This window comes from Microtus oregoni, unplaced genomic scaffold (assembly GCF_018167655.1).
Source record: "Microtus oregoni isolate MIOR12 unplaced genomic scaffold, Mior012 000012F_ref0000307, whole genome shotgun sequence".
Classification (NCBI taxonomy): domain Eukaryota; kingdom Metazoa; phylum Chordata; class Mammalia; order Rodentia; family Cricetidae; genus Microtus; species Microtus oregoni.
Window position 1 is genome coordinate 29,059,292 of NW_024543071.1, and position 24,456 is coordinate 29,083,747.

At 41.3% G+C, this 24,456-nt stretch overlaps 2 protein-coding genes across 3 annotated transcripts in view; one reads left to right on the forward strand and one right to left on the reverse strand.

Annotated features, from left to right (window-relative positions):
* The window catches only part of Prkg1 (protein kinase cGMP-dependent 1), a 1,122,235-nt gene that overhangs the window by 639,727 nt on the left and 458,052 nt on the right, over positions 1-24,456 (forward strand). The gene's annotated exons all lie outside the window — the stretch shown is intronic.
* Cstf2t (cleavage stimulation factor subunit 2 tau variant) lies at positions 1,647-4,998 on the reverse strand. Its single transcript, XM_041660896.1, has one exon. It carries the CDS (start codon positions 4,918-4,920, stop codon positions 2,983-2,985), a length of 1,938 nt encoding a protein of 645 aa, XP_041516830.1. The 5' UTR covers positions 4,921-4,998; the 3' UTR covers positions 1,647-2,982.

The following is a 24,456-nucleotide window of genomic DNA, read 5'->3' on the forward strand; positions in this document are numbered from 1 at the left end:
TAGTCAAAGATTTAGTGTATTTACCTTAAATCAGGTCAGTTACAAAGTAGTATTTTCCTATGTATCTGGTAGCTGAGTACTCTCATCATAGTATTTAGTAAATACCTAGTGTGTTTCTTTTATTTTTTGATAGTGTGACCTTGTCTCAAAAAGAATTTCAAACAAGAAAAACTTTTGTTTGAATACATAAACACACATAAAACCATTAAAAGGTCTTATAATTATATCTAAACTATATAAGCATATACATACATTATATATAATTGTAAATACTTGTATAATTATGTGTATTATATAAATATATAAGCACATGTATACATTAATACTATGTACATAAATAGTACTTATTATTGACATATTGCTTTACTAATATTAATTTATATTAATAAAACATGAATAATTTCAATATAAATCTCCTTGGTTGTATTCTTGAAAATACCCCATGAGAAACATACTTCAACCGGAGAAATCCAAGCAGACATCTTAGTGAGAAGGCTCAGGAGGTGTCTGCCTGTAATTGTCCAAGACCCAACACACCTAGGAGATGAGGTTCTGCAGGATTTCTCAGTGTCCCATCATAATATGGAAAAGCAGGCTTTGCAAGCTAATACACATTTTAAAAAATGCTTTTCCAGCAAGATGGTGGTGGCGCACGCCTTTAATCCCAGCACTTGGGAGGCAGAGGCAGGCAGATCTCTGTGAGTTCGAGGCCAGCCTAGTTCCAGGACAGGCACCAAAGCTACAGAGAAACCTTGTCTTGGAAAAAACAGAAAAAAACAAACAAACAAACAAACAAAAAAAAAACAAAAAACAAAAGGAAAGCTTTCCCACCAAAATTCCAGCCATCTATACAATTTCACTTAGATTAGCCTACCTTAGCCAGATCCACATCAGTGTATACCTTATAACCAAAATTAGAACCCTGGAAAATCCATTTGCTTATCAGTCATCAGTAATGGGGAAGGAAAGGCTGTTGGGAAGGTACTACTGAAATTCAATATTCAGATAAAGCATGTACTACCTGAGAATGAGAAACCCTAAAGAAATGAAAGTGGCCCAAGATGGCCGCAAACTCCTTATTCTCCTGCCTCCACCTCTCTTTGGAGATTACAGGCACATTCTTCTAATTTGTATCTTAATGCAAATAGTGTTATAGTTCATTTGTTTTAAGATCAATCTCAGTCCCTTGGGGATAAACTTGTTCTTAATGAAAAGATTTTTTTCCCACTAAAACTGAATGTTTTGCCCATCTTTTCATGTTAACTATAGCACATACAAGAACAAGTCACTTCTCATGTCCCCTATTTGCTGTCTATTATAAGTAGTACAAGTTGGGGGCTGTGGATAGAGTGACCATGGTACTTTACAGAAAAACAAATGCTGTCGCTGCTTAAGAAACTTGAAAGGTGTTCATGGAACACAGTTTTCAAAGAGAGACACTAATTATATCTACCGTGGGCAGGATCACCTAGATGCCACTGCCGATCACAAGAGTGGCAGAGTCGTCCCAGTATTCCAGCTGTTGAATCACATATATAATTAAAAGATTTTCACCAATTTTCTTATTTTGCTTTTTTCATTATATGTACATATCCCTTAAAGGAGGTACTTCCCAATGTATTAAAAGAAATTAAACATACAAAATACCTTATACAACCTTTTTATTTATGCTTCATTAAACAGTGCACAGATTTTCTTATAACAAAGACTAGTCAATGAGAAGTTTGGAGCTAGGAACTATAATTTCTTTTTTTTTTTCTTGGCAGGAACTATAATTTCAAAAGAAACAAGCAATTGCAATCAGGCAGAACTAGCACAAAGATACAAACACTAATCCACTCCAGCACAGGGCAGACAGAGGAAACACAGGAAGCTTAACACTAGCACAAAACAACTAAACTGTAGGAATACAGCCTAGGGATGAAAACTTTGTACACTTAAAATGCAAGAACCTTTGCAAGGGGAAAACCCCTTGTGTCAGCTCTCTCCCTCTGAGGATGGGTGTTTATTAACCTACAGAGGAAGGTCACTTGGTCACGCGGGAGCTTGTGCTTCTTTCATCAACTATGACACAACGTCTAGGTGCCACACGCTCAAAGCAAAAGCTAAGATTGTAGCTCTAAAGGAAATATAAACTCCACATTCCTTACTTTAAAATGTATCTTGTAGGAATGTATATGACCAAATGGCCTTTATGTAAGAATTAAAATAGTAAGTTAACTGAGCAGAGTTGCCATGTACTTGGGCCTCAGTTCTAGTAAGATGATGACAGGAACGTAGTTTACGGAAGTCATCAGACTGTAAGACAAGTCAAAATGTCAAGCCTAAGATTTCTAACTTCCTGCCAAGTATAGTAAAAGTATCGGAAGAGCCAGAAAAATGAAGCATCTTGAGTTTTCTGGTAACAGAGCTTTTAAAAAACAGTTCTGTTGTCACAAATTTTACTATAGACTGTTACCTCTAACATTTCAAAATAATTCAAAATAACTAAAACATTGACCATAACACCGTACTCTACTGCCTTCAAAACAGAATTAGTATTTTGGTTTACCAAAGTGTATCTTCACATTTTGACATTCAGTTCAATATACAACCAAACGTCTTTAAACGTCTTAGTGCATCAATACTGTAACAGGCCACTTTCAGTGTTTATGTAGTTCTCAGCTTATTCAGTATTTATAAAATGTAGCCCAGAGTGCAGACACGTTACTATTACTGCACCCCCTTATCTGGTGTGATGTCCTTTCCAGGTTCCTAGTGGAGTAACAGTGACAAAGTGAACAGGCCCACTCCCTCCACCCCCACCCTCAATCAAAAGGAAAAAAGGAAGTGCAAAGACTAGAAATATGACTAACCAGGGAGAGGGAAACCTCCTATCATTACAGTATGGCAACACAGAAGATAGCATCCTGTAACCCTTTCAGGCCACACAATACTGAAAACACTGAAGGAATAACTAAGTACTTCCTAATCAGAAACCTTTCAAGAAGCACCAGTGGACTTCTGGATTTGCTCCTTTAAGATCAAGATACTCTGCCTTTGCTCAGGAGGCAGCATGGCAATCTGGTCTGCAGTCAGCTGAAGAACCTGCATGATCAAAGCTGCTTTTTCCTGATCTTGTGGCGTTACCTGGCTCTGCCCAGGACTAAAACTGCTAGGCTGACCTCCACCTTGCTTACTCGCTCCTTGCATCCCTCCTCCTTGCATGCCAGCTCCCTGCATCCCTCCTCCTTGCATGCCAGCTCCCTGCATCCCTCCTCCTTGCATGCCAGCTCCCTGCATCCCTCCTTGCATGCCTGCTGCCTGCATTCCTCCTCCTTGTATGCCCGCTCCCTGCATCCCTGCTCCTTGTATACCCGCTCCCTGCATCCCACCTCCAGGATTTCCCACTCCTGCAATGTTTGGAACCTGTCTAGGTCCCTGAGGGCCACCTGCCCCCATACTAATAGGGCCAGGCCCCTGGATTCCACCAGTCATCGGGCCTCTGGAGCTAGGGCCAGGGCCCCTCATCTCTAGTCCTCTTGCATCCATGCCTCTTGCTTCCATCCCTCTGGTTTCCATCGCGCAGGTCTCCATTCTTCTCTCCATTCCTCGTGGTTCCAGGACCTCAGTTTCCATGGGCCGAGTCTCCATCCCTCGAGCCTCTCTGGCCCCTCTACCATCCATAGGTAGACCTCTTTGATCTATCATGGGACCTCTGGGCTCTCCGATGAGCATTCTAGGATCGGCTGCTAATGGTCCTCCTCTCATATCATGCGAGGAAGGGCCTCGGTTGTCATGGCCATGATGCATGGGGGGCCCCTGGTGGGGTGGACCCATATAACCTCTGGGTTCTACTACTTCTCCAGTAACTGACAGCAAAGTCCCCCCGCGTGGGTCATTTGGAGCATCTCCCAGCAGTCCTCGGGGAGGTATGCCAGCAGAAGGCATGGGTCCACGAGGTATTGGAGGTCTCGGATCTGACATCTGCATCTGTCCTCGCTCTAAGGGCACGGGACCAACCACTGGCATGCCCACTTGTGGCTGCATTGCTCCTCCTGGAGTTAAGGACCCAGGTCCAGGTCCAGAAACCGCGGCTGGTATTGGTCCCGGAGCTGGAATTCCTCCCTGTATAGAAGTCTGCATCAGAGGAGGAATGTCCTTCACAGGTCTTCTTGGCAAATGCTGAGGCTGAGGGGCTGGAGGATTCTGTTGGTTCAGCATCACATTAGGTCCCGGGCAGAGTCCAGGGGCAGTGGCAGGGCCGGGGCCAGGGCCTGGACCGCCAGGGCCTGGACCACCAGGGACAGGCCCAGGACCAGGCTGAGATTTGCCTGGGATCAGTGGGGTGACGTGTATCTTACGATGCAAGATTTTCAGTGCGATCTCTGGATCCATGATTCGCATCACCACCTGGGCCTGCAGCAGGGCGTACGCCAGCTGTGGGTTCTGAAGCAGCATGTTTCGAGCTTCCTGGTGACTGTTCTGGACGCACAACTTCATCTGCTTCATCAGCTCGAACATCTGCTCGGGGGGTAGGCTGGCGACTGCTCTAGTAATCGATTCCGGGGCGTCTTCTGGATCAATAGGGTCCCCGTAGGGAGAGTCAATGATGGGCGCTGCCGGGCCCAGGCTCTTTAACTCCTCCTTGTTCTTTTCGCTGGCAGCATTGTCCACCCGAAGCGCCCGCCCACTAAATTCTCGCCCGTTGAGGTTCCGCATGGCACTAAGCGCAGTCTCCTGGTCTTGGTACTCGCAGAAGCCATACCCCTTGGGCTTTCCTGTCTCTCTATCGTACACGAGACGGAAACTGACAACTGAACCAACCTCCGAGAAAATGTCCTTCAGCTGCTCCTCCGTCGCCTCGTACGGAATATTCCCCACGAACACCGAACGCAGTGAGCGATCCATGGCTGGGTCTCTCACCGCCAAACTCGACATGATTTCGGCCGAGCATGCAACGGAGGCCAAATTCGTCCAAGAGTCGTCCTTCGGCGAACCACACTTCCGCTGTGTAACGGAAGCAGTTGTCACACTCCGGGCAGAAACCTTTCCGCTATAAGTCCATAGTTCCGCTAGGTCGCCGAAACTGCTTCCTAAGACCGGACTAATTTGCCTAACGCCTTCCGCCTCCGGTCGCGCGCTCTTCTGTTCGTGCCTGGTTACAGGCAGCGTGTTTCCTTTCCGTGATTCTATTGGTCGAATTTCTCCAGCGTCCCGCCCCCCTCTTCCTGCCGTCACCGGATGCATTAGAACTGACCACATTAAAAATGGCCGACCGAACTTCACTGTGGTAACAGGTAGCGTCAGCGTTGACCTTTCCGGTCCACAGGGGCGGTTTTCTTTGCGTTCCACGAGCGGGAAACCGCCAAACGGAAGCTGATTTAAAGTTTGATGTTTTAGTTTCTGATGCATGTTTGGTATAGAATATTTGAAATATTTAAAATTATATTCCGGATCATGAGATTAAAAAGTATTAATATTTGTCCCTTAAAATTAAAACACCTTAAGAAACATTTTTTTTTAATTAGTTTTATTTTATGTGGATTGGTGTGAAGGAATCAGGTCCCCAGAAACTGGAGTTACAGACAGTTATTAGCTGTCATGTGGGTGCTGGGAATTGAACCCAGGTCCTCTGGAAGAACAACCAGTGCTCTTAACTGCTGAGCCATCTCTCCAGCCCCTAAGAAAGAAGAAACATTAAAAAAAAAAAAAAAAAAAAAAGCCCGGAAAGACAAACTAAAGCGCTGATAACTGCCGTCCAGCCCCCACGTTATTGCTTATTGAAACTGTTAATCCTTTTAAGTTTTTCTCCGCACACAGGGAGGTGGTCATTCTTCTCAATTCTTACTAATATTAATCAACTTTAATGCTAAATTGGAATCAACTAAAAAGTATGGCTGCAGATTATGTGTTAATCGGATTTATTTAACTTTTATTTTACACATTTAGGTAGTTGTGGCCTTTTTAAAAAATTTTTTCTTTAATTTTGAATCATAGTCTCTCTTTGAAATGCAGTCCGTGTAGTCCTGGCTGTCCTGGAGTTTATTTTTGAGGATCAGGCTGGCCCCAGACCCACACAGATCCGCTTGCCACCTTCCTCTACCTCCTGGAGAGTGCTGGAATTAAAGCAGGCTTCACTGCCAATCAGCCTGAGCGGTTTGGTTTTGGTGGTGGTGGTGGATTTTGGGGGGTTTTTGTCTTTTTGGTTTTCGAGACTGGGTTTCTCGACTGGGTTTCTCTGTGTAACCAAACCATCCCGTCCGGGAGCTCGCTCTGTGGACCAGGCTGACCTTGAGCTCACTGAGATCCCTGCCTGCGTCGTGCACCTGCCCCGCAGCCTACTTTGTTATATTCGGATATCATTTTTTTTCAATAAATCAATACATTGCAGGGCGGTGGTGGCACACGCCTTTAATCCCAGCACTGGGGAGGCAGAAGCAGGCCTGGTCTACAAGAGCTAGTTCCAGGACAGGCTCCAAAGCTACCGAGAAACCCTGTCTTGAAAACAAAAACAAAAAAACAACCAAACAAACAAAATATATCAAGTGTACAAAAAAAAAAAAACTAGGGTTTTTGTTTGTTTGTTTTTTGTTTTGTTTTGTTTGTTTTGTCTTGACACAGAACTCTTCCTTAGCCCAGGTTGGCCTGGAATTCACTGTGTACGTAGTTCAAACTGTTCTCAAATTCGCAGTCCTTCTGTATGCCCCTGTATGCTGGGCTTTATGGCAAGCCCTGCAAGCCTTCTTCTTACCTGCCTGATTTTAAAAAGAACAACACATCAATCAAACAAAACATCTGAGGCCTATGGGATTGTCCTTCACATTTTCACTGTTAAAGACTGTCAGGTTACAGCCAGGTTTTAGTGGCACACACCTTTAATTCCAGCACTCTGGGGGTAGAGACAGGTGGCTCTTTGTGAGTTCGAGGCCAGCCTAGTCTACAGAGTGAGTTCCATGACAGGCTACAGAGAAATCTTCTGTTTTGAAAAACAAAACAAAAATGGTTTTTAACTTCTCTGAAATTGCTCTGGACATCCATCTATCAGTCATACTAAAAAATAGACACCGTAACTAAAACACAGGCATTTTCAATAAACAGAATTGACCAACAAAAATCACCCAAGTCCCTGACAGATTTGGAAGATGTGATATTTACAGCAGTCTGGAATTACCAGCACTTAGGGGCCAAAGACAGGCTGAGCCTCACTGTGGGTTCCAGGATAGCAGAGGCTATCTACTGAGTGACAGGCCAACCTGGGATACATGGAAGACCTCTTTCCCCAGATGGTTTTTAACTATTTTCAGAAATTACGTGCTACATAAAATTGTAAAAACTATGGTCTTTATAAGTGATATTAAAATATTAAATGAAAGACTCACCATAAACAGGGCATACTGGCTCACACCTTTGATCCCAGCACTTGAGACACTTCCAGGACAGCCTGCTCTAAATATCTGGTTCCAGAATAGTCATGACTACACAGTGAGACCCATAAATAAATAAATAAATAAATAAAATTTAAAAAAAGGATTCATTGTAGCTCAAGTAGATAAATTCTAGACATATTTTAAAGATATTTTGAATAGTTCCAGGCACTTTTACCCTTCATCCTGAGACTAGATGTGAGTACCTCAAGCCCTACCATTAAATTATAATCTCACTTCTAGCCCCAGGGACTTTTATTATTATTATTATTATTATTTGTCTTGGTCTCTCAAAGAATAACCACTCTAGAAAAACTCCCCTAGTCCCTCCCCCTTCCTGTAGGTTAAAAATAATTCCTTTATCCTTGTATGCAAGCAATTCCTTATCTTGACCTTTTTACTGATGGTAATTCTTTTGCCTTTTAGTAGAATTGTGATTTGCATCTACAAAATAACTCAAGGAAATGCGTAGATCTTTTATTGATTGGCCATCTGCCTCATATATCTCATTCCATAAATGCCTTACCAGGACTGCCAGCACAGCAATATGAAAACCAACGTGTTAGGACAATTTCTCTGTCTGAGTTTTGTGTACTGTTGCATCAGAACCAGCAGTAAACAAACCCCTCAAAAACGAAAGTTTTCCATCTCTCTCATATCAGAAATATAAAAGTACATTCTTTTCTGATGCCTAAGGGTAATTTTAATGCAGGCCGTAATCGGGGTGCTACTCCACTCCAAGGAGACAATTATCCCATACAGAAATAGACAACGGGTTGACATGTGTAGACAGATAAGGTGTTTGGTTTTGTTTCCACCAGTGTAGCCTCAACCCTTAGCGTGAAACTAATCCATGGAGTTCCCATCATTTCATTTGTTGAATGGATGATTCAAAGTGTCTTTAGACTTCGAGAGTTAACAAACTATTTAAGTTGGAAAGAAACAAGAGACATTAAATAACAGTTGCTGGGAGGTGGTGGCGCACACCTTTAATCCCAGCACTCAGGAGGCAGAGGCAGGCAGATCTCTGTGAGTTCGAGGCCAGCCTGGTCTACAAGAGCTAGTTCCAGGACAGGCTCCAAAAGCTACAGAGAAACCCTATCTCAAAAACCTAAAAATAAATAAACAAACAAACAAACAAATAACACAGTTCAAGTTGTAAAGGGTCTTTACTTTATTCCTAGGTCAATGATAATTCTTTCAGGATACTATTTTTAAGAATTGGATATAGGATGAAGTATCTAGAAATGGAATACAGTAATCTAGAAAAATCTAAATTCCTAAAGAAGGTTTCCTGGTAGAAGTGATATTGAGAGATGTTTCACAATCTATTGTAGATAAATAAAACTGAAGCTATCAGGCAGCTACAATTGACGAAGATATGAAATTGAGACTTTGTATTTTTATGATCTAGAAGCAAGCTAATATGGCTGGTGATTGTGTGATGGGACAGGCCATAAAATTTCTGAGAATTAAGTCAAGAAAACAGCCATGACAGTAAAGCCAGCGGGTTTCTTCTTTTCCTCTTGTGCAAACGAACATAGACTAATAGCAGAGGCTCAGGATCACTAGTCCCAACACACCACAGTCTCCGGCTTTCCAGCTGAGCTACCTTTTCAGTCCTTTCACCCAAGGGTGGCATCTGACTTCATTTAACAACCTCTGCTTCATTTTTACCACACATCCCTCATCACTTTGTGTACTTCTCTCGGGCCAACCTGCACACTTCATTTTTTGTGTTATGCAGTCTGTACATTTTTTCTTTCTTTTCTTTTTATCTTTCTTTCTTTCTTTCTTTTTTCTTTTTTTTTTTTGGTTTTTTTGAGACAGGGTTTCTCCGTAGCTTTTGGTTCCTGTCCTGGAACTAGCTCTTGTAGACCAGGCTGGCCTCGAACTCACAGAGATCTGCCTGCCTCTGCATCCCCAGTGCTGAGATTAAAGGCATGCGCCACCATCACCCGGCTGTCTGTACGTACCTACCCTCTGGTTTCTTCACATACTGCCCCACTATTCATAATACATCTTTTCCCACTTCCCAGTCCACCACATTTTAAGTTCTTGTTCTCCAACGCTCACCTCAATGTCTTTCCTACTAAAAGCAGCAGTATTAGTGGCCATGTATCAGAGGTGTTTTTGAGTTAGGTAGACACAGAGTCTTGAGTGATAGATAATTAGAATTAGGCACAGAGATGTTAATGAGTGTGTCCATCATTGGCAACAGATTTACACATGCCACTTAAATTAAAAAAAATCAAGCTTGGAAATGATCATTCTCCTCAACAAATGGTTCACGCACACACAGTAAGAGGCAAGGCTACAGCCTGAGACCAGGTCTCTTGTAATTAAGCTTCCTATTGCTCAATTAGCCTAGTAGTCATGGGTTACTGAGGCCTGGGCACAGCCTCCATTGGCCTTTTCCCTGATTACCTCTGAGTGTTTCTAATTGTAGTTTTGACATGACAGTCAGTGCTATGGCAACAGATGGACTCTAAGTATAAAGACTGAATCAGGTGGGGAAAACGTTTCCTTTTTTTTCAATTGATAGGGCCAACACAAAACCTCACACAAAGCCTTTTAGAAGTATACAGACACATAGCTAATGAATTCAGTACTGTAACAAAGCCTGGATTTCTCAGGCCCCAAATTAAACTGCCCTGAGAGATATCCACCCCCCCCCCATTTGCAATACATTTAATATGAAAAGACCATAGAGGAAAGTAAATAATAAATTCCATTCACTTATGGTTAATTTTTGTAGGCAAGAAAAATATTACATAAATGTAGGGCTCTGAGCACAGCTAAAAGTTAAATGGAGTCAAATGTGTATGTAGTCCAGCACCATTCTATTGATAGGTTCAGGAAATGAGGCGTAAGGAAAGCAGAGGCCTGGACCAGAATCAATGCCAACTTACTGGCATCGTTTATACTGGGTCTAGATCTAAAGTCTGTGCCATGCAACAGTATTCACAGGTAGCATGAAAGGGGTTTGACTTCAGACTGTAATATTAGACTTAGGTTGACAGGAAATTGTGTGATCTTGTAAAAGATCACTCCTCGTTACTTCCACTTTGACATCTTTCAAAATAGAATACTATTACCTGTGTTGGATTGTTGTGTAGAATACAGAACGTTTATCATTTCTCATATTGTATTAATCTGCAGTTTAATGAAACGGTAGTATACAAAGAAGAATTTTAAGTGGCAAGAGGTATAAGCCTTACCTTTTCTATTGCTGTTTTGAGATGTACATTATTTTTATCACTGAAAGGACTGGATTTGATGAGCTAATGGTCTGTGGATAGATTATTTTATTTTATTTTTGGTTTTTCAACATAGGGTTTTGCTGTGTAACAGCCCTAGCTGTTCTGGAACTAGTCCTGCAGACCAGACTGACCTCTGCCTCCCGAGTGCTGGTGTAAAGGCATGTGCCACCACTGCCAGGCAGGTTATTTTATTTTAAACATCTGTACAGACAACTTTAAGGTGCATAACTGCCATTTGCTATTCTAACATGCTCATTTGTTGCTGAGCATAGATCATAGAACACTTAAGTGAGTTTTACTAACCATATTGGTATTTATGAGATTCTTTTAGTGAGCATGGTCTGTTCTCTTCAAATATTTGGTTAGCTGCAATTCCATTTAGTCATTTTTATTAAATGGACTGGTGTGTACTTTGCCAATGGATGAAGTGCACAGGCTCCTCGAACTTTGCCTCGTTCTAGAACCTATTTGAAGTGCAGGGCCATGTTCAAACTGTCATTAAGAGGGCTCTCTTTGAGTAGACGCTGCCTGGCAAGCCCAGGTGTTCAATCATTGGAAGGCAGAACTAACTGGACAAGAAGCAGCACTTCCTATTATCGCTCCGAGCTGTCCCCTGAGAGAATACAGAAAAAGCAAGTCGGCTCATAAAAATGAATGAAAAGTTCAAGTTCCACATTGGGAGTTGAATAAAGATAACTTATTTAAGAGGAATTATTCATGGATCTTTTTAAATTTTATTATTTTCTGTGATCAGAATAGTCAAATACCCAACTTCAAGAAATGTCTGAACTACAGTTCTCTTCGGAGGCAGTGTGAGCCTAAGAAGGAATTATCTTGACCCCTAAGTTATTAGAAAGTGGGCTTTCTGAACCACTTGGTTCAGAATTAAAAACATCACCAACAAAACAGGAATGGAGCAGAATGTATTTTGGACTCCTTATCACAGTTGAATGCTCCCCCAAAAACAAGACTTGAGGAGTGCCACTTTAAATTTGTCAAATTACACTAAACTCCCGAGTGTTAGAAATTATGTTAAAATGTAAAATGTAGTGTTTATGGGAATGTCATAGCTAGTACTCCCCTGCAGCTACACAAAGGAGCAATACTAATTGTATCTAATGACCTGTCATAATGCAGAGACAACATATCAGTCTGGTAGGGATGCTGTGACAAAAGACCACAAACTGGGTAGCTTAAAGGACAGAAATGTATTTTCTTGCATAATATCCAAATGCCGGTAGCCTTGCTTTCTCCTGAGGCTGCCCTCAATCTGTATCCTCATCTCACCTTTCTTCTGGGTAGACAGAGCTCTAGAGACTCTGCCTTATAGGTCCTTACATCAGATTAGATCAGATCTTGGTGCTTCTGGCTGCATTTTAATCTTAGTTATCGCTAAGCCCTAACATGAGATATAGTCACAAGTAGACATTAGGTCTTCAAATGTCAAATGGGGAGCTCACAAATAAGTATATTGCAGGCAATAGCATTGATATCTCCAAGAAAAGAAGAGAAAGAACAGGGGTTTTCAGGCTTCTATGATGCTCTGGTCCATCTCCCAGCGCCCAGTCCCTATGTGTACGTGGGTATGTTTGTGTGTGTATGACAATGTGTGTACATGTGTGTACTAATATGTGTATGGTGTGTGTTTGTATATGTGAATATGCATGTATGTGTATGTGTGCGTGTGAATATGGATGTGTGTGTTGGACACATCCTCCTTTCTTTGCACACTAGTCCTGGTTCTCCTGTATAGAAGATTAAGATCTCTGTTTTCTCTCCTTTCTCCATTGCTGTTTCCAGTTCTGTGGGAGTGACAACTTAAGTGCCAAGCTTTTTCTGATGTCTGCCTATTAGTTCAGTATGGCAAGAGAGATATGTCTGGTGGTGGGGGTATAAAGTGGGACTCTGTCCCAACTGTACAGCTGCAGGAGAGATCAACCAATGCAATAAGGGTGTTAATATCCCTTATCTGTGGGGTCACAGAGTGGTGCAGGGCAGGAGCTGGGGTTCAGAGGGGCACCTTTTGTCAAATACAGATTTTCAGTGAATTTGATTATTGGTGCCCTAGCACTGGTAAATGCTGAATCTGCGTGGACCCTGAATTCCAAAAATAATTGGTGTTGAAGAATATCTATAACTCCATACATAAAGGCACAGCACCCATACACAGCAAATGTAATGCTTGAGCTTCAGAAAACACATACTGTATGCCTTTATTGAAGTTGAATATACATTTAAAATCCCCACACTCTTCCGTCTTTCATATAAAAAGACTGGTAACTCTATTCTTGGCAGTTTAGTGACCCAAAAATAAACAGTGACAGAGACTCCATTATTATCATCTTGGGCCCAGTCTGGTGACATTTAGGTTGAAATAGCTGTGCCTACTTTCTCACCTGGCAGGACAATGGAGAACTTCTTCTCCTTGGCTTCTAGGTGTTGGCCAATTCCCCCCATGTTCTAGAAACAAAACAAATCCCTTCCGGGAAAGCTGAAAAGGCAAGTGACCTATTCTTCCCGGGCTTGGTCTTTTGTTAGTCCTGAAAATGGAGCTGCATGTGTCAGCCCAAGGCCCCGAGGGGTCCAGCATGCCGGGAGGATGAGAACAAAAGTGCAAAATCTCCCTGCCTATTTAGCGACCCTTGATCTGCCTCTGCTGCTCAGGTTCCAGGACTGGGTAATTGTCGCCATTCATAGTCACCAGCAAGGCTTCCAAAGAGAGGCCAGGTTCCAAGGAATCCTCCTGAGAGCAGGTGTGTGCAGATGGGGAGGTGGAGATGGGAGGGAGGAAGGTGGGCAATGCTAGCACTCCCATCCCTAGGAAATGATTTGAAGCATTTCTGGTAGGGACTGAGAAACCCTCAGGATACTAGTGCACAGCAGCACTCGTGACCACTCAGAGCACGCGTACTATGTGGAAGGTTACTGCACACACACTGTGTAGAAGGTTGGTATGTTGTGGCCTCTGATATGGGAACTTAAGTGTGAGCCAAAACGCAGCATTCACTAGAAGCTTACACTTGATTTTCTTTCCAACTTTCACTGAGGATTTATAATGTGCAGGTTCAAGTTGGTATCAGAGGAACAGCTGTGCCCGCGAGGACTTCCCATTCCATCGAGAGACAGGATGTGAGCAGACAGTTTCCAAATGGAGTTGTGATTTGTGTGATTTCCTTAGAGCTAGACAAAAAACGGAAATGGAACTGCCGTGTATCCAGGGCCTTTAGCTCCGGGGAAGCTGAAAAGGGATTGCTCTTCTTTATCGTTCAATGAAGCACTGTGTCTTCTCTCTGTCACCCGAGTTGTACCATGCCACATGTCCTGATGGTTACTGATGATTTCCTCTTGAAGCCAGGGCAACTCTGATGGTGCCTGGCACTTCCGTCTACCTGAACAGAAGACTTAAGAACTCTCTTAATTCAACTCAGCGGGATTGGTAGTTCATGGCCAGACTCTATTACACAGTAAGAACTTGCCTCAAAAACAAAAGGAAACAAAGAAACGGAAGGAAGCTAGCTGGAGGTGGTAGTGCATGCTTATAATCTCAGCGCTGCAGGCTGAAGTAGGGTTTCCATAAGTACCAGGCCAGGCTGGTCTGCACAATCCACCCTTCTGATTTTTTTTTAACCTACTTGAAGGGAGAACACTGGGGGAATGGTAAAAGTGATCTTATTGCTTTTGTTTTATTATTATTATTGGTGTGTGTGTGTGTGTGTGTGTGTGTGTGTGTGTGTATGTGAATGTGCTGTATTTTGGGGTGGTGTGTTCTGAACCCCACCAACATTTATATATTAAATCATTTTAAAGTTTTAATGCTTAGTCAAAATAATATTTGGAAAGTTAGGATTTTAATACAATATGTAACAGTTTCATTGCACAACTGTCTTTTGTAAACATAGGCTCTAAACACTGGCTAATCTTCTTCCTTGTATCTTCTTGAGATGAAACTGAATGATTCTTATCATGGCAATATAATGTGTTGGGCTAAGTTCTGTCCCCATAACTGGTTGGTCCTCATACTATCACTGTGAGGACTTCATGACAGATGAGGAAACTGAGTCAAATAGGGAATCTGCCCATGGTTAGACAATAAGTAAGAAACAGAGATGGGATATGTGATATGCATGTAGGTAGTTCCACTAAAGGAAACTGTGAAATTCTGAAGAAAAAAAAAACAACAAAAAACTAAACCTAACTTCTTCTTCTTCTTCTTCTTCTTCTTCTTCTTCTTCTTCTTCTTCTTCTTCTTCTTCTTCTTCTCCTCCTCCTCCTTTTTTATAATAAGTGTGAAGTTCTCTCCCCAAGGAAAAATTCCATTAAATTTCACTAGCCATCCAAGTTTCCCAACATCTCTCACCCTGCCAGCTGCTTCTCTGTTCATCAGAAACAGAAAATGCAGCATAAAACTGATGGGGAGAAACTGTGAAATCGGTGACCAGATGAGAGAGCACTGGGAAGCTCTAGCAAAGGTTGGTCTTGTCATTTATACTACGGCAGTGCAACCGGCTGCCAGTCGCATAGGTGATTTAATAGATACCATTCAGGTAGTATATTATTTTGCTGAGAAAATTCATTGCCATGAGTTTTTTCCTAAGCTTTGGTGACTGCTTACTTAACAAAACAGACTGCCTAGGAATTGTAAATTATTTCACAGAGGGGAAAAGTAGATCAGAGATGGCTATTAATTTAAGCTGTTTCCCATTGAAGCTGTCACACCAATGAAAAAAATGCATATAGGTTAAAATATGTGACTGTTTGATAAAAAGAAATACATACAATGGCAAGTCTCATGTTTGGAAAAGACATTAGTTACAAATAGAATATTACAATGGACTGGCTGTTATGGCTTTAAAGCTGCAAAGACAAACAAGAAAGCCTTCTCTGGACTCTGAAACACCATAGCTGGTGTGGGCTCATGGAACACAAAGAATTGTGCCCTGCATATTAGAATAGGGTCAGCAGGTCAGAGATTTCACTGTCTGTCTCAAGAAAAAGACAACCAAACAGTGTTTATAATCCTAACTACTACCAAGAATCTAGAAAAGAGCTGCTTCAAGCTCAGAGTTCAATGTTCACTGTTACTTTCATTTCTTGCACTTAAATTATACTTATCGTATGGGTGGCCATGCTTCTCTCTGTGCAGAGAAATGAGGCCACAGACCCCACATATACAGCATGGGAGAGACAGTCATCCCCAAGCCGAGGACCAAGGCACATTTACAACGCAAAGGGGTTGAAATGAAAGAGAAATGATCAAAAGGACATGCTACACACACACACACGCGCGCCAGGTCACTTTCCTGTAGTCACAGAGAGACTGAGCCATTCCTCTTTTATCCTAAAGTTGGATCAATAGTTCTGATCCTTTAGAAGGTATACAAGTTATTTTATCTACTTAGCACGGGCTAGACATATCTGGGAAGAGGGACTCTTTTTGGTTTTACTATTTATTTATTTACTGATTGGAGACAGGGTCTCTCTATGTAGTCCTGGCTTGTCCTGGCTTGTTCTGGAGCTTGCTATATAGACCAGGCTGGCCTCAAACTCATAGTGATCCACTTTCCTCTGCCTCCAGAGTGCTGGAATTAAAGATGTACCATCACAGCCAACTGGAAGAGGAAAGAAATCTTAACTGAGAAAATTCCTCCGTAACCTCCGTAAGATTGCAAGCCTGCAGAGCATTTTCTTGATTGATGATTGATGTGGAAGGGCCCAGCCCACAGTGGATATTGCAACCCCAGGACAGGTGGTCTTAGGTTGTATGAGAAAGCAGCCTGAGCAAGCCTTGGGGAGCAAACTAGTGAGCATTTCTTCATGGCCTCTACTTCAGTTCCTGCTTGTAGACTCCTGCCTTGAGTTCCTGCCCTGACTTCCCTGGATGATGGAGTGCAGGTTACGAGAGGAAATAAGGCCTCTCCTCACCTAGTTGCCACTGGTCATGGTGTTTTATTACAACAATAGAAAGCCAAGACAGAGGTTTTATTTGTTGCTTGTAATCAATAAAGTATTGACAAACAAAATCCTATCAGTAATCAAGTGAGTGATTGTATTTACTAATTTTACATATTATAAAAATGCTTTCTTTTATATAGTTTCATGTTCTTAAAATGAGAGAAACCCATATGTGCTCCTGTCGATATATTTCAATAAGAAAAGTAACAGAGAGGGTAGTGTTGATATAACCCCAGTCTTTTTTGATCCTGCCCTTACAGCAGTATGCTTATATGCGCTTAGATGCCTGGATGAGCTGCTGCTTTGCAGGTTCATAAAATGTTTCACAAATACATGTCAGCCACTGTGAAAGGGAGACTAGGACTCAGGTCAGCGGAGAGGTTTATTTTTTGTTACATATCTTTTATTGTTGTCAGACTGTATTTACCGTGATCTTTACTCATCGACCTGATGAAAGTTGCATTTTCATGTTTTAGAGCATATTTTGAAGTTACTAGACTAGTGACTATTATCAGTTAAAGTTACTATTTCAGAAATACTCTTGTAAGGAGTCACCCGAGTTAAGATGCTTGGGTCCTCCCTAGGAACGCTACAGGGAAAACTAAGTGCAGAGCCTGAAATTTGTGTTTGTTACATCTGAAGCCAAACCCTCAGGAAGTCTGCAGATTTCACCCTGAGAGAGACTCCATTTGAAAACCCTGGCTATTATTGTGTTTATGTGGAGGGCATCCACATGTTTGATAATGGCACTGCTCAGTGGAATTGTTGGTGATCCGACAATCTATGTGTGACATGAACAGCTGTTAAAATAGCAGCATTGTTATCTTTGCTGTGAGTCGTTTTAGATCTTTTCTCTTTTTATTTTTTTCATATTTAAAAGAAGTGGACATTACACCCACTTCTCTCAGCCATTAGAACTTCAGCTGGGCTCTTAGGCAGAAAGCTGGCTCTTCTACTTTGCATCCAGGCTTGTTGTGACTACTTTGGAGAATATTTGAATATCTTTTTTGTAAAGTTACAGTGAAATAATATTCTCTGTCTCTCCAAATCCTTGCTGCAAAATAAGCGATGCTTCTGTGTACTCATAGTAGTGCCCCTGTGTGATCTTTTGGGACGGTGAGGTCTGCACATGGTCTCTTACAATATTCTACTTGGTTCCCTGGAAATAAGCTGCCACTTATCTGGGTAAACCCAGCATGCCCACGACAAGTGTGGAGATAACCTCTTGTTTTCTAGGCGTTTCCTAAAAAGAGGGTGGTAAAAGAAGCAATTATCTATTTCTGTGCCATTATGTCATTTATTAAGTTGCCAAGGTAATAAACTGCTAACAAGATAACCGTGTGAATCAGTGTAGATACAACTTGTCACTTGTTAACCCTAAAACACAAAACAAGAGTGTCATTCAATTAATTGCGCTCTGTGTTCGCCAGTATGGTCTTTCTTCTTTGAAGGGTGAGTGTTACTCTCCCGATGTCTAGTATGTAATGAAAAAAGACTTTGTATGAAAAAGGTACTTGTGCTGTTTTCCTGTTGATGTCCATTATGGAACTGGAAACACTATACATGTCACTCACTTGTTCTTTACAAAATGTCAGCCACAGTTAGTAAGGCAGAAAGGCCAAAGGATTTTTTTTTTTTTTTGAATTAAGGAAAAGTCCCATTTTTTTAAAAATAAGAACTTTCACATCAAGTGTAAGCATGCAAATACAGGATCACTCAAGTTATTATTATTTTTATTTTCTAGTGGTTAAGGGTTCAAACTTTGACAAATAGCACTTTTTTAGATTTATTTATTATGTATAGTGTTCTGCCTGCATGTACACCTGCAGGCCAGGAGAGGGCACTAGATCTCACTATAGATGGTTGTGAGTCACCATGTGGTTGCTGGGAATTGAACTCAAGACCTTTGGAAGAGCAGCCAGTGCTCTTAATCTCTGAGCCATCTTTCCAGCCCCACAAATAGCACTCTTTACAAAAGATTCTGATTAATAAAGCTTGTGTATATATGTCTTTTCTTTGTATAGCTCATAGTAGAAGCATCCCAAGGTCTGTCTGGTTGCTCAGATTTCATTCTTCAGTAGAAATACCAGCTAAAGCTGAGTCTAAAGAATTCTAAGTTATGGTGTTCAGCTATGGAGCTGGCTCATTCAGTGGCCTTCATATAATAAGTGACGGCCACACTTTGTGATTTTGGGAACTATGGTAACAGCAACTAATTGAATATTAGCCATGACTGTACATGGAGACATACAGGCTTTGATTAAGAGAAACCTTTCTTTGGAGGGCTTATTTGTTCATAGCAAAAGTGTAAAACAAAGCAAACTCCAAATCTCAAATTTCCAATTAATTTTTGATTAAATAGCTCAGGACAATTTCACATTCTCGAAACCTAATTCCAAGCTGGCAGTTCTGCCATGTAGTGGGAGGGAAATCCGTGAGGCCAGTCTCCACTGGCGAGGTGCCATGAATCTAAGCAGGCAAACGAAAGAAGAAAGAACTAATGTAATAAAGCAAATGAGCTTCCAGATCAAGACAAGTTCAGGGCATTTGTACTGGTTGCTAACAGTTCCACCAGGAAAAGGTTCCAGAAGACATTCTTGAGACTCGAAGTATGGCCAGGAGCTAACTTGAGTAAGAAGAGATTGAGAATTTCCTAGGTAGCAAGACAGGCTGTATGATTGTAATCCCATCACTTAGGAGGTGGAGTCAGGGAGCAAGCTATACTAGAGGCCAGTATGTGCTACGTAGCCTGAGCTATACAAACAGAGACCGAGACTAAAACAAAGAAACAAAACCAACAAAACAAGCAGAATATTTCCTGTAGTAAAGAACATTCAAGCTGAGGCTGGAGAAGTGGCTCAGGGGTTAAGATAACTGACTGCTCATCCAGAGGCCCTGGGTTCTATTCCCAGCACCCACATGGCAGCTCACAACCATTCTTAACCCCCATTCAAGAAGTTCTGAGGCCTTTTTTATCCTCCATGACATGTGCACGGTGTACAGACAAATGCAGGCAAAATACCCACACACATAAAAATAGATAAATACATTTTGCTTAGTGATGGTGGTGCATGCCTCTAATCTCAGTACTTGGGAGGCAGAGGCAGGCGGATCTCTGTGAGTTCAAGGCCAGCTGACCTCTACAAGAGCAAGTTTCAGGACAGGCTCCAAAGCTACACAGAGAAACCCTGTCTCAAAAAACAAGACAAAAAAGCCGGGCGATGGTGGCGCACGCCTTTAATCCCAGCACTCGGGAGGCAGAGGCAGGCGGATCTCTGTGAGTTCGAGACCAGCCTGGTCTACAAGAGCTAGTTCCAGGACAGGCACCAAAGCCACAGAGAAACCCTGTCTCGAAAAAAAAAAAAAAAAAAAAAAACCAACAACAAAAAAGTACAAGCCGGGGTTGATATTAGACTTCCTAACACACAGTACTAGTTAGAAGGCTGGGAAAGCTGAGTCTCCACACTGTGTTGGGCCGGTTGCCTTCCTTCTGCTTTCACACCTGTTAATGTCAGGTGTGAAATACTGAAGGCTTACGATGGACCTAAATCAAGTGGTTTATTGCCAGCTTCCTGGTTTCTTTTTCCTGTTGCCATCTTTTGAGGTAACTGTGGGACAGAGCAGGAGTGTCAGGCAGGCCCTATGAACGCACTAATGGCAGTAGGATTCCAACTAGTTCTCCTCATACACATGAAAGCACCCGGAAACAAGTTGCCTTTCTCTGAAAACAGGACAGAGTTATGCGAAAGGAAGCAGACGGAAGACACACCACAGGCGGTCCTTCTTCCTGCTCTCTGTCCACTCCCTCTCTTCATTCCTGGGTGTGCGTGAGATCGACCGGAGCCACAGATTAAGAACATTTTCAGCAGTAGAGAAGACTGGAGAGTCAAGGAAACCATTTGTCAAAGTAAAGGAGGGGACAAAGAAATAAGAGGGCAGCCAATTACTTTTTAAACCTAGTTACTGTGTTGGTAGAATACAAATGCACCTTTTGGTTTTGATATAGGCAAATCTCTAAATGGAAGCAGGAGACTGATGGTTGTTATGTAAAAAGGGAACATCTTTAGAAATGAAAAATAATGAGCCCGTGAGCAACACGATGGGCAGCAAACTACAAGCTGTCTGTTAGAACAGTTTCCTTGATCATCTAGTGGTCTTTGGTGTATTTGATCTCTCCTTTATTTATTTGTTTTTGCATAAATTCATCAGAATTTGTTATCTCTGCTGCCTGAGGTACTGCTTGCAAGGGCTAGAACATGGTGATAAGTTCTTCTGTTTGTTTTGAGATGGGGACTCTATGTAGCCCTTACCGTCTTGGAACTTACTAGGTAGATCAGGCTGACTTCAAACTCACTGAGACCCATCTGCTCTGCCTCCTGAGTGCTGGCATCAGAAGCTTGCCGACAAATGTGCTGTGGAGGCTTTCTTCCGTGCAGGAACCTTGCAGCTCCTGATAACACCTGCCACTCATTGAGCTGATTGTCACCACCATCAGAAGCATTTCCTGTCGTTTCAATTTGTCTGTGTGAAATACTAACTCCATTAACCATGCACGCTTTACTGAATCTCTACTTGGTAGTTTTTAAGCATCTAATTTAACATGGTGCATTTATTCCAGAGGCTACCTTTTTATTTCTGAGAGTGCTGTTTAGTTGTAAGCACACACCTTTTGCCTTGCCTTTTTGGGGGCAGGTTATATTTTAGAGTTTTCATAGCAATGCAACCACTACTAGTTTTTTTGTGGGTTTTTTGTTGTTGTTGTTGTTTTGTTTTGTTTTCGGAGACAGAGTTTCTTTGTGTAGCTCTAGCTTTCCTGGAACTGATTTTGTAGACCAGGCTGGCCTTGAACTCAGAGATCTGCCTGCCTCTGCCTCCTGAGTGCAGAGATGAAAGGCGTGGTACTATTATAAATTTCAGTTATGATTATTTGCCATCAAAACTTCCTAAAAAGTTTCACATGACTTTTATTATTAGAATTGAAACTATAACAATTCACTTTTCTTTTGGAGAGTAACATACCTGCTTTAGCTAGCATGGAGAATATAAAACATAATTACTACCCCTCAAGGAACTTACTGCATAACTATATTTGTTTTATATTAATATTCATTAGATATATACTCTTCTTTATCATTTGTAACAAATGATATTGACAGGATTGTATATCCTGATATGCAATATATCCTGATACACAAAGTGATATAGACAGAATTGTACCTGTTATGCCTTCATAGCAAAGAAAACATTTAAATTCAGGCACCTTTTATCATTGAGATACATATGCTTCATGGCAAACTATATATTCATTTGTTTGATTGTTGTTTGTTTGTGACAACGTCTTTATGTAGACCTGGAAGCCTCGACTTGTCTGTGTTGAGCAGGCTGGCCTTGAACTATCTGAGATCCACAAAGAAAAAAAAAATTCAGAGAGATACAGTAATTTTCTAGTTTTAGCTGTGTTTTTTTTTAACATTGACCATCGAGTTTGTAAGAACATTCATAGACATAATAATAAAAATTGTATTTCATCTTTATAAGACAACTTTGAAAGTTCAGGCTCACTCAAAAGTCAGCCGTTGTTGGTAAGTACATTGGTCAGCCCTTGCTGCTTGCTGTCTCCTCTGGTACACACGAATGTAGGTGAACACAGCATGCTAGACCGTACTCAGAAGTTGTTCCTTTCCTGAAAGCACGCATCAGGGTTTGGCTCACCCTCTGCCATTGAGAAAAGTTAGGTATTCACTTGCAGAAACTGATACTTGTTGTAAATTGTCACCACATCCCTTGGACTTGTCTGAAGGGAGGATGTGAGACATAGCTGAATAATTTTAATAATTTTCAATGTCCTGAGCATGTTCAAAAAATGCTATGTGAAGCTATAGTATTCTGTGAGTTAGGTTTTTAAAATGCAGTTGTTTTTTTTTTAACTTATTATACTTTTGGTTTATTATGCCCCTTTTTTTTTTTCCATGTGGCCCAGTGGTAAATTGGGGGAAGATGCTATAGTTCTCTCTGATTTTCTAGTATTGAGTCTTTCTTCTATATTACAGTGACTCTCAGTGTAAAGTTTAAGTAACCCATATATTTAAAAATCTGTCTTATTAGAACTTGATTATTGAATTAATTAAATTCAGTATTTACTATGGATTACAGTCAATATGATGGCATTCTTCACTAGAGTCTTAACACTTGGCAGAGCACAGCTGGCTTTGCTAAATATTTCACTTGTTCATTCACTGGGTAATTTATGTTATGAACACTTGGGGAAAATGCTAACAGCACACGGATAAATGTTCTTTCCTGGTTACTTCTTTCCTCTGAAAAATCATTGTTTAGACAGGATCATTGCTCATTATATGACTGCATTTTGTAGCTGTTTTTTCTTTTTGTACACTACCGATGAACTAAGTGTGTTGGCAGAGGTTTCTGTCCCACCCGGTCCTGCAATAAACACGCAGAAACCATATTGTTTGCAATACTGTTTGACCAATAGCTTAAGTCTATTTTTGGCTAACTCTTATATCTTAAATTAACACATTTCTATTAATCTGTGTATCACCATGTGGCTGTGGCTACAGGCAAGGTTCCTATGCATCTGTCTCCTGTGGGAAGCTGTATGGCTTCTCTGTAACTTTGCCTACTTTCTCTCTCTCTCTCTATATATATATCTTTCTATTAACCCCCACCGACATAAGTGGTCATATTTTGTCTTGAGTACATGGAAGCTTTTTTGAAATCATCATTTCTGGAATTGTGTGTTCATTTGCAAGTGAATAGCAAGATTCTATTAATCGTTTTTTGAAGTCAAAAGAAAAAATCACCAAATTTTAAGGGATGTACCATCTGAGGGAGGATCAATAAGACATGTTCTACATTACATGCACTGCCCTTCTCATGGTGTGGCTGTAAAGACTGAGCTATTATATAGACCACATCCAGTACATAGAAAGTATGTGTCATGTTTTCAAAACACAATGTTCACCACAGGATCATGTGTTTGAGTCCTTGGTTCCCAGCTGGTAAACATGTTGTAGAAGCCTGTGGAACCTTTGGGATGTGAGACATAGCTGAAGGAAGTGGTTTTGTTGTGGATGGGCCACACTTTCTGTCCATATTTGCTTCCTGATATACCCAAATGTGAGCAAGGAGCCTCATGTGCCCACTGCTACAACTTAGAGTGCGCGCACGTGTGTGTGTGTGTGTGTGTGTGTGTGTGTGTGTGTGTGTGTTTGTGTGTGTGATTGCAATTGTGCCTTGTGATAGAGGCATTCTTCCCTGTATTAGTTACTGTTCTTCTTAGGACTAAATACCCAACATAACTTGAGGAGAACAAAATCCATGGATGCAGTCACACCATACCTTGCCTATTAGCATATGTTGAGTAAAGAAGACATTGTTAACAGGATAATTGCTCTATAAGTAAATTTTATTACCTAAATGTATTGGCTTACAGTTTATATAAAACTGCCTATTTGTCCTATGCAAAGAAATCTCTTAAATTTTTCATACTTTTCCTTTTTTTCCATTCTCTTTCTCTTCTTTCTTTCTTTTTTCCTTCCTTCCTTCTTTCCTTCCCTCCTTTCTTCCTTTCTTTTTCTCTCTCTTTTATTTGTTATTTTTGAGACACGGTCGTATTACTATGTAGCTCTGGCTGACCTTGAACTCACAATGTAGACAAGGCTGATCTTGAAATCACAGAGACATGAATTCTCCCGCCTTCTGAGTGCTGGGATATAGGCATATGCTACTATGTCTGGCATAATCTTCCATATTTTTTTATATTTCATATACACATTCTGCTTTATGCCCTTGTTCAGAACTTGGATATGATTGGA

Excerpts from the sequence above, each read along its gene's own strand:
- Cstf2t (XM_041660896.1), bottom strand. The coding sequence starts at position 4,920 with ATGTCGAGTTTGGCGGTGAGAGACCCAGCCATGGATCGCTCACTGCGT.